This window comes from Ammodytes marinus (genome assembly GCF_949987685.1).
Source record: "Ammodytes marinus genome assembly, chromosome: 11".
Lineage (NCBI taxonomy): Eukaryota > Metazoa > Chordata > Actinopteri > Uranoscopiformes > Ammodytidae > Ammodytes > Ammodytes marinus.
The window spans coordinates 6,848,435-6,859,203 of record NC_137215.1 but is presented as its reverse complement, the minus strand read 5'-3'; the positions used below and the strand labels follow the sequence as shown (position 1 = coordinate 6,859,203).

General features: G+C 41.4%; 1 protein-coding gene across 1 annotated transcript in view; it reads right to left on the bottom strand.

Annotated features, from left to right (window-relative positions):
- Positions 1-1,776: 1,776 nt before the first annotated feature.
- pax2a (paired box 2a) overlaps positions 1,777-10,769 on the bottom strand; it is a gene marked incomplete at its 3' end in the record, with an annotated part of 30,459 nt that continues 21,466 nt past the window's right edge. Inside the window, exons 8-10 of the mRNA XM_080036921.1 lie at positions 4,275-4,376; positions 2,112-2,198; positions 1,777-1,847 (exon numbers count right to left, since the gene is read on the bottom strand). Of these exons, the coding sequence (XP_079893047.1) occupies positions 1,777-1,847; positions 2,112-2,198; positions 4,275-4,376 (260 nt within the window). The remainder of the gene's footprint in view (positions 1,848-2,111; positions 2,199-4,274; positions 4,377-10,769) is intronic.

The window sequence follows — 10,769 nt, the reverse complement described above, 5'->3', positions numbered from 1 at the left end:
ATTGTCTTCACATTATTCACAAATCATCCTACAAAGCAGCATTTTGTTGCAACTGATGGAATATTGAGTCACTGGTCATAAGTGTGATGTTGTCCGCCATTTGAAAAGTTACAACATACAATGTTCAGTGTTGACTACTTATTTCAAAAGATAATACTGCTTTATTTATGCATACATATACTGTAAATAAAATATTAAATATCAAACTAAGTCTTTGGCAAATGTAGTTAAAAGTACATTCACAAAATATCTTCCAAAACGCAAACTGAATCAGTATTTCCTTTCAGTCCCTATGGAGAGTAAATGAAGGAGGGTGGGGAGTATGCGTGTGTGTAAAGGCAATTAATTCCACTGAACAGGCATGGATGGATTTACGTTGAAAAAACAGGTTTGTAAGGCAATTTTTTAAGCTAATTTACAGTTGGTTCTCCCAAACTGCGTAACAGCTTTCGAAACTGTGTAGGCATCTAGTGGTATGACTAAGAAGCTGAATGAAGTATAACCCAGGAGGATTGAATTTGTTTGTGTAGCCGTAGGGCTATGGCTTACAAACTCCCCAAATGTGAAAGCATCGCTTTTACTCATGAAAAGATGTCCACACAAAAACATGTCTCTGTCTGTCTGTCTGTATGCTTTGTGTTTTTCACACTCACAGTATGCAACATAAACAGTTCAAAATTGGTAGGTTTATCAAACGTAATCTTTTGTGAATGTACCGAATAAATAAAGTTAGCTGAGGGTATAGTGCAAAAAAAAAGAGCAACATCGTACATGGCCTTGGACATGACTGGACAATGAGGGAAATGTGACGTCTAACTCTCAAGAAATCTTTGATAGCGTTTTTTATTTTTACATTGAAAAATAAAAACAGGGGAAAAATAATTTAAAGTATTTCAAAATTCCAGCGAGACCATTTTGTGGCCGCCATGTTTTCTTCATACTTTGTAAAACAATTTACATTTTTTCATTTTTTTTTTTACATCTGATTGTTTGCCACAGGGAGCGTTGATGTTGCCATTGGTCTATATAGGGTCAGTAAACGTTTGTAGGACATGCTGTGTTTATCTGATGATGTAGGTGGGACTGGGAGGAATGGGTAGCAGGAGACAAAGTAGTCAAAGCACCAGAGTCAAGCCCGTCCTATACAGTGTGGAGCCAGGATCTTATTTAAGTGTCAAATATGGCCTCAGCCCTCCACAACACTGGTTCAAGTCACTGCACCAATCCAGCTATGGGACCGTTATCATCTCCCTTGGACTTCTCTCTTTAGAGCAGAAAAATACTGCAGTTCATCACATGAAAGGAATGTGAAGATCCGTGAATAAAATAACAACAACAACAACAACATCAACAAAAGAAAAAAAAAACCCACAACATTTTTTTTCCACATGGTATTCTTCACACTTGGTTTTTCTTCAATTTTATATTTTATAATATATTTATTTATATAATCTCTTAAAAGTCATTCTGGACATGGTCAGGGCCTGTGAGAGATTCGAGGGCATGATGGGTAAGTTCTGAATGCCCTGAACAAGGGCCCCATTTTGACCCACAAGTGTGTGTGTGTGTGTGTGTGTGTGTGTAACGCCTCAGCTGGGTTGTAGATGCACCAGCATCTTTATTCCTCCACATCACGTAGTAACATCCTGGGGCTTTTCCTTTAGGAGTCCACCTTTTCTCCTCCTTCCCATTCGTATCCTCAGAGTTTCTCAGACGGGGACAATATGGAGGCCGTAGCCCTGGCCCTGCATGTTGAGCTGCTGGTCTCCATGGTAACTAGTGGCGGTCGTAGGCGGCAGTGGGAGGTGCCGAGCCACGGGACGCGGCACTATAATAATAAGGGGAACCTGGAAGTTAACAGAAGAACGAGCCGTTGGAAACCACGAGGTCAAACATCATGTCATTAAGACAAGTGTGTAAAAAAACTCCATAGACAGAGAATACTTTGTGCCTAGAGTTTTTTTATCATCCTTTTTAAATTGGATTTTTGATTTTGACAAGGGTCCAGAATCGCTGACCCCATCTTTTAATATATACATGTCTAGAAATGAAAGTCCATTAATGTAACAGTATATTTTACAGATTTTGTTATATGAGAGAAAGTCACTTACTTAATAATGCTGGATTGCTGAACCGCCATGCTTCGTTGTAGCTGGAGTATTGCGGATGAGAGTAAGGGTTTCCAGAAAAGTCCCCTCCTATGGAACAAATCGATAAAAACACCACTTACATTAGCAAAGAGTTAACAAACTCAAATGACACACAACAATGAGTCTTGGGCATTTTGATCCTGGCTGCTTGTACAGCTTGTCTGCACAGTCCCTTCAGGTGAACTCGATTGTTTTATTAATCCTCTGTTGGTCTTAAGGGATTTCCGCCATTCTTTTCCTTAAGTGAGAATTTCAGTGTGCTTTTAGGTGATGATTCTTCACTTCAAAACTCCTTAATAGGTTGTGTGAGACTTTCATTGGCTCTTTGTGGTCCCTGGGCTGGCCGCGGTGGAAGAGGGGGGATGTAGGAGAGCAATGCTGTGGGTCCACACACAGGTTTCTTTCTTTTTATGAGACTATAAAGCCCGGGTTTTATATGGAGCTGCTGAAGAATGGCCTTTGCTTTAACAGTGTTTGGGGCCAGTCACTAAATCTAAGTCATTCACCAACAGATGAAAAAAAGAAAGAAACGACAGCCCTCTGGATTAAGAAGGAGGCTGTGCTTGTGTGTGTGTGCCCTCTCCAGTTGCATATTATCGAAAAAAGCGCAAGTCATTTTCGTAAGGCGAGACACTGAAGGCAAAAGCATTGTTTTTTCAAGCACTGGTCAAATTTGAGATTTGTCTATTTTGCTTCCATAACACATCTTCTTTCATATTAGTAAAAAAGGTCCAAAATGTACATTTGACTAGATCCTGTCTGTCTGTTGCGTTACTGCAAAACCATCTTCAATGGCCATTATCTCAAATTAGTTATTATTTCTTCAATACTAATCACAAATCACAAATTCTAAAGCACTCACATCAACTTCATGTTTCATAATCATATAACTATTCTGAAGGTTATTACAGAAGGATTTGTTCATGTTGCCAAGATTGTATATTTATTCAAACTTTTCTGGAAAAATTATTGTTTTAATGTAAGTTATCAACATGATATCTACAGTATAAGTTGAATTCAGGACTCATGCAAACTGAGCTCCTTTGTGATCGCTTTACACCTGCTTTGATTACTGGTGTCAGTGTGAAAGCTACATGTCTCCGAGTCCTTACAAACAAAGTGATTTCTGTCTTCAGTTGTTGTGGGTGTGCAGATCTACACACACTGGCAGCTATATAGCATCCTCACTACTACTACTACTGCTGCTGCTGCTGGTGTAACTGGAGCTCATCCCGGAGAGAGATAGTGATTTAAATATTTACAGGCCCTCCACGCCGCTGTGTTTTGACCCTTAACTGTTTGCTGTGAACCTGAACTGCAGGTTAAGTAGAGGGGAAAGAGATACGCTCTGCAGCCCTGGGTGTCCGGGGAGAGGAGAGGAGCAGAAAGCAGTGTTTATCGATGGGGCTGGTTGAGAGTGCGCCTTGTGGACACGGGCGGGGGTAATGAGCGCTGGGAGCTGGAGTGTAACTGAGAGGAACTGTCCTATCTCACGGCCACTGATTGTGGGTGATCGCCTTATCGAGTTCATCTAATGTCCTAGCACGCAGACGCTAACCACACGCTAACCGCAGTCTAACAACTGCTATAACAAGCTCGCCTCAATCCTTTTGGGTCAAGAGCATTGCTTTAAGCTTTTCTTGAGTCTCTCAATAGAGAGTGTGTAGTGTCAAAGGCGCCACGGAAAAGAATAAACACTTGTTAAAAGTGGAGTCAGTGATTCTGGAGAATGCTTGTGATCAAAATCACTTTTTGTCAAAATCAGTGTAAATCTCCTCACGATCCGCTACCTATTATATGGTATGTTAATACACTGCCTAGGCTCTGTAAACGGGTATGTTGCTAGGTATGGTGGGTGTCCTTTGTTTGCATACCCTATGTTTACATACCCTTTCAAAGAGCTTGGGCTGTGTATTAACACTGGATTCTTACAGTGTACAGTACACACAAAGTACGTACAGGTAGAGGATCGTGGGGAGATATTGACTGATTCTGACAACAAGTCTGCTCCAAAATCGCTGACTCCACCTTTGACTTCAAAATCTTCAAATAAAATCCAGAGAAGGGTAAGGTCTTGTGAAAATGATATCTGTACAAAGTCAAATGAGATGTTATGTCACTTACCAGGAACCATTCCAGCCAGTGTGGAGGTGGGGTAGCTGCCCTGTCCTGTGGGGGGGACATGAGGCGGGTAGCCGGGTAAGGTGGTGCTGGCCATGTCTCGACCTGCAGGCACACAGGAGGGAAATGCTTACAAGGATGTTTGAAATACAGACATCTTAAATATAAGTTGGTAAAGCGAGGCATTTTTATATATTTCATTAAAGTAAAAGTTTCATTGTGTTTATTTGTGTTTTTTTCCACTTTTTTTGGTAGGAAAACCAATATTCCTCCTCTGCACCCTAAAGGCTGCACATGATGTTTCATAAACAAGTCACCAACAGTGAAGGGACACATATGGTCAAAAAGCAAAGTCACCGTCCCCCCACTCAATGCATCATTTCGTACAGCAATAATCAAAATAAAAACAGTTCAAATATGCTGCTAGTTGCATGTTGTCCATCGGTTTTCTGAACTGCCTGTGGTTACAAGGGGGCTTGAGATTTTGGTTATATTGAAGAAAGTAACTTACTGAAATGATTAGAGTAGAATTGCTGTAACATTAATATACCAACGTTGTAAGCGGCTTAAACTGACAGGAGCATCAGAAGCTCCCTCTGCTCCACATTCAGTATTCTGTAATTAACAGTGACAGTGTCAGGCCCGGCTGGATGAAAGGGCTCACAGCTGAGGGAAGCAGGCCCCAGCATCAGCCCCTATATACCTCTCCCCCACACCCCTCTTTTTGGCCTCCTCTGGCCCCTCAGACCTTGGGCCTGTCACGAGGCTGGAGGGACCTGCGGCCTATTGTTAACCCGAGAGACGCACAAGGGGTCAGAGCTGGAGAAAAGCAGGGTGGAAAGGGGGAGAAAGCAGTCGCTGTTAATGAGGGGCAAACACTCAATAGAGACAACGGCAGGGCCACAAAGCATGATGGGATAGATGGCTTTGCAACGTGAGCGGCAGACGCTTTAATTTGGTGTATGTTGGGATTTACTTAATTGTGAACAATAAACACACAGGTTAATAAGCTGATTTCAGGTGTGTCAAGGCGAACCACTGCAGGGGGATAGGGTATTATGCATAGAGAATATCCATCATATTTGCCAGTTGATTACTTACATTACATTTTTCTTCTATTTATAATTTTTTCAGAAATGTTTAAACAAATATTCAAATTTGGCAATATCTAACTTATCATGCAGGCATTTGCATCTCTTTAAATACCCAAAATCGAAATGTTGGATAAAGCCAGAGCTTCAATCTTAATTTAATTTTTTGCAACTTATTAGTGACCAAGGTTTTAACTGAACATATTTTGCATACAGCCCAAATAATACTATGTGCAGGTCTTGCGAATGCATTTTCCACATATTTTAACAGTTCAGACAATTAAGAACAAATGAACCGAATAGAGTATTATTATTATATTAAATTAACTAATTTGTATCTGTATCTGATTTGGTTACTGGGCAAGTTGTACCTGCTATAAAGGGCTGGCTGGCATACTGGCTGTAGCAGGGGCCGTGGGCATGTGCGGGGTATCTGGGAGAGAGGCTCGACTGCTGGGACAAGATGTCAGCAGAGTCCCCAACAGAGGAGGAGGAGGAGGAGGAGGGGGTGAAGGGGGCAAAGGACGCCTCATGGGGCTCTCGCTTTACACACATGGAGGGTGGATATGATGGGTGGGAGTCTGCCAGGTGGAAAAAACAAACAAAACAAAAAAAACCTGATATGATGTAGACATGCAACTCCACACATACTATACTGTTCATGCATTCACTTCAGTCATTCAGACGGTTGGTGAAATGGAGATGTATGGTAAATATTTCTTAATGTGCAAATGGTAACAAACGGCTACAAATAAGTGAAAAAAAATCGTATTTGTCGCAGAATAAGTTTGGCTTGGGACATAGCCGAACATTACTTCAGGACAATAAATCAACAATGACCAGTGACTGGACTCAAACTCCCTAGCAGATTGGTACAATTTCTACCAAACATTAACTCCAGAGCCGACATTTCACATGAATTCTGAACAGATAAGCGGCTTGATTTGTTCATTTACATAGCTCATAATAATAATCTCATATGCACCCGGTAGTAATTCATTCCAACTAAGTGGAAACACACACCGGTGAAATGACGCAACAACACCGATGCGCCTGATCAATCAAGCTCAAATGCTTGAAAAATTTCCCCAAGGTTTATAGGGGAAAACAAACAACATTATCTGACGGCTGCTTTTCTCTATCGCTGCAAAAAAAAACAAAAAAATCAACCCACTACAAATAAAAGCAAACAATCGGCCCTCGCGGACAGTTCGAAACTCTACACTTTGATCTAATTTGCCTGATGAGTCCTGGCATCTTTCATTTCAACCCGGCACTGCCTCTTGAACCTATGCAATCAATGTGAGCTCTGTCTCCACGTCTGCCGCGGGGAGGGGCCTGTGGGGAAGAGATGGCTCTTTCCCGACACCATGATAGCCTCATTAGCTGCTTCCCACATCATTGTTATTTTACAACAGGACTGTGTGTTGGTTGATTCCTCATTAAGATAAGGGTTGTTCTATATAAGGGGGTGGGGGGGTACAACCCTGTCGAGAGAATCGGGTAACGTAACTTGACTTGCTTTCCCATAGAAGTATATAGCAGGGCGCTCTCTAAATCTCTTTGTCTTTGTGACAGCTGTAAATGCAATTACACCGACTACTTTGGTCTGAATTGAGACAAATGCCGTGAGAGGGAACAACACAACGTGTAACAATGTACATTTTTTTTAACTTATGATCAAATCGTTAAAAAGGAATGGTTGACGTAAATCACTGGCATGAACAGAAATAGTCTAATGAGTGGGCTACGCATTTAATTGGTTGGGATTTAAAGTTTGTCACATGCGCTGTACAAGTATGTCATAAATCTATCCAGATATCAAAACTAGACTGCAAATAGCTAGCACTCAGTTCTGTTTTTCAGTTCATTATTTCTAACATGTAGTCTGTTAAAGCCTAAGAAGTTTTAAAGGGTTCTAAAAAGTTTTGTTACCCAAGGTTGATTGGATGTCTCCACACCAACCCCCATCCATGGCCAGAGAATAGCATTCATTGGTAGAAGACAATATAGGAAATACTACTCAAGTTCACGATCACAGCAAGCCTAACCCATGAGGGAAAAGAAATCAAAGCTACACACTGCATGGCCCACCTAACCTTGGGACTTTAATCTGAATTTATACTTTAAGACGGATGGTTCCAAACACGAAGCCCAGGGCACGTCTGTTTACACTGTATCTGTTACTGTAGGCTTGTGTTTGTCTCAGCGCCCCGGGAGAAAGCGTTGTCAAACAGACAAGGGGGTTACGACGCAACAACAAACCGATACAGAACGCTGCAAAACGTTCAAGACCACTGAACTCTGAAACTAATCAGACATGGTGTTGCTTATTGTCCTGGAGACGAGGCAGAGCACCGGGCAAAGGGAGCCCTGTCAAATCGCAGGCCCTGATGATGGAGATGGAAGATAAACTCAGGGTCCTGGGGGACTCCTCTTGCCAGCAAACACATCTCTGAAAAGAGTGGAGAGACGCTATAGAGTTCTCCCAACATCTGTCTCTTCTCCACCACCGATACCCCACGTCTACCGAGCCCATCAACCATAGAAAATGAACTGTTAAGAACCTACAACAGTCCTTGGAGTGATTGCGTCCAGATATAGCTGCAACAGCCTTCTCTCAAGTGAACATTTCAGTTTTTTTAAACGTACACCGAGGAACTTTGGGCGGTGCGCAAAACCAAATTACTGGCAGAACTCTTGTTTTCAAAACGCTGACATTCAATCCACGGAGAACTTTTTCATTCAACGTCATGTCTTGCTGTGTTTGCCTCAAGTGCAGCCAGTTAAACCTCTGCCTTCACTCTCCTGCATTGTAGCCGTGGGCATTTATAACCACTTACACTACAAAGCAAAAAAAAAGAGTGGCCGTCAAAGGGCCTAAACTGTCCAATTGAGAGAATATCTGCAAGGCAAAATAGCTTGAATTCCCCATCCACAAGTTTAAAGTCATTCATTATCAGATGTGTGCTCAAAGGTTAGCAGTGTGCTATTGTTGCGGGGGGGTAATATAAACATGCGTTGTCGAGCGCGTGGCTGCGGGCGTTAACTGAGCTGAGACAAGCCGTTTGTCACCAGGCCACACACCAGGCACCGCAGGTTAGGTGGCAGATCGTTGTGTGCCATCCAGCAGAGAGGAGCTGCCACTGCCAAGTCATAGACTGAGCCCATTGTGGTGTAGATTTCAGGTAACATTTTATCTAAAAATAAAGGTGTTTTTTCCCCTCAACTTTGCTCTCTTATCTGTATAGTTTTTCCACTCATAGGGGGAGAAGGAAATCTATAAAAAAAGAGGGTGGTTAGATATAAAGACAGGTGGAAAAGAATTGGTTCTTCAGATCTGCTGGAGTTGTAGTAGGTCAGAGGGATGGCCATTTACACCGTGCCAACCCGCAGGCTCTGGTGGTAGTGATTATCGAGTCCAGCCTGCACAGAGACTACTCTACTCTCACTGGGCATAACCCTATTTAGCTATTGAGTCAAGAAACATGCTTTTTTTCAGGAGTAGGATAACCATAGTCAATATGCACTGGATAAAGCATGTTGGTTACTCAATAATCAATTTAATTATCAATAGAAAAAGTCATTGCGCGGTAATGGCAATCGTTTGTTGTTATTTGGTGAATCTTTGTTAACCCATTGATGACGGCTGCTGCGCGATGCCACATTGGCTCTCCTGCCTGATGCTGCGTCGCACAGCATTATTACTTTATCTAATTTTCATGGCATTCCCAGCATAGAATGCACTGTCATTGGTTCAAATACACATGAGGTGGGTTTTGTTGATTTTTTAAGACCACGTGACCACCCAAAAGTTGTGCGGTTTGCCGAAAATCATGTCAATCAAAAAAATAAAAAATAAAAAAATAAAACAAAATAATAAAAAAAATACGCCAGCTATGTCGGCGACAGAACAGTTAGTGGCGTTTGGTGCGCAGAATCAAGGTCTACTATAGACTACTGACGAAAATCACACAACACATTGCATCTATTTATTAACAATATTTAATAATTTTCTAATTCATCTAATTTTGACGATTTTTAGAAATATTTGTTGGTTTGTAAGCGCTAAGGGAGCATAAATAAAACCTGTGAACCTTAACTTTTAAATGTATTTTATTTCATGTTTCTATGTGCTACACAGGCTTAGATATTAAGGTTTTGGTAGACTTGACAATTCGTACTATTTTTTCAGAAAACCCTCAGGCATTAAGGACATGCATCCTAGATTGCCATAGTCATCAATGGGTTAAAGCCAGCGGTGCGTTTCAGTGCCCTAAAACTCTCTCAGATTTTGCTTTTCCTAGGTTACCGTCTCTTTCACACATTACAGAGGACACGAAAATGGCCGACATTGCTTTCGCTATAGTGCCCTTGGAACGCAAAACTGAGCACTTCATTAATCATTCATCTTTAATAGATTATGCAAATTTCAGGACATAAAAATCAACAAGATCAATAACTGTATGCATTTTAATTGGGAGCAGAAAACATTTAAAGAGTGAATATAATCTCGCAGCTCCATCCAGAGAGCATAATTTATTGATAATTGGATCCCAGCCTAAGTGAGGAAGGTAATTTAGCATTTTTTTCAGCCTTGGCACACATTCCTATTTACAGGGTTTGCTAATGGCAGAAAAAAATAATATTATGCGCTGAAAACCTACACCCAATCAAATGCCTCATGCATTACTCTGCATAGTCGTTAAATATTAAGCCATAAAAGTTTATTGGAGATGACTTCTGAGTTCAATTTGAGACACGGTTTTTAATGCATGCGCCAAAGTGTGTCGTCATAAGTCAGGGCTCCATCTAAATGTGAAGCTAATCATTTGAAAGTTCGCAAACAAGAAAAAAAAGTAATGGGGAATTAGATGCGTTTCCTTTAAGTTGTTAGAGCGGATAAATTTAACTAGTCTGGTCTGAAGAAGGCACTATAGGCAATGTTCTGTATCATGGTAAAAAGTAATTCAATAGATAGCCATGCTTACTGCTATCCAAGGCCTTACACAGAGATTATGATGCACGCAGCTGCACTAATGGCAGTAGTCATGTGAGTCCTATGTTTGCTTCTTCCGAAACATCCTACAAATGTTGTTTCCATCTCCCATTAAGCACATTTTTCTTATAATATAAGTCAAACACATCCTCAAGTGAGCGTATACACTTTAATGTGAATTAGAGGATTTTTCTTTAGTGTGATTGGAAACCCAGCTATATTCCACTTTAAAAAGTTGTTTCCTCATTATAAAAGTGTAGCGCTTTAGGAGGCCCCCCCTCCCCCCATTCCCCCAGGTGGCTTGAAGGCCCACCTGCTATGAGTGTGCTCCCCGGAGCGAGACCGCTTTCATAGGAGGAGCCCCAGCATAAAAAGACAAAAACACACCTTTCTTCTCCTGAGGCCCAA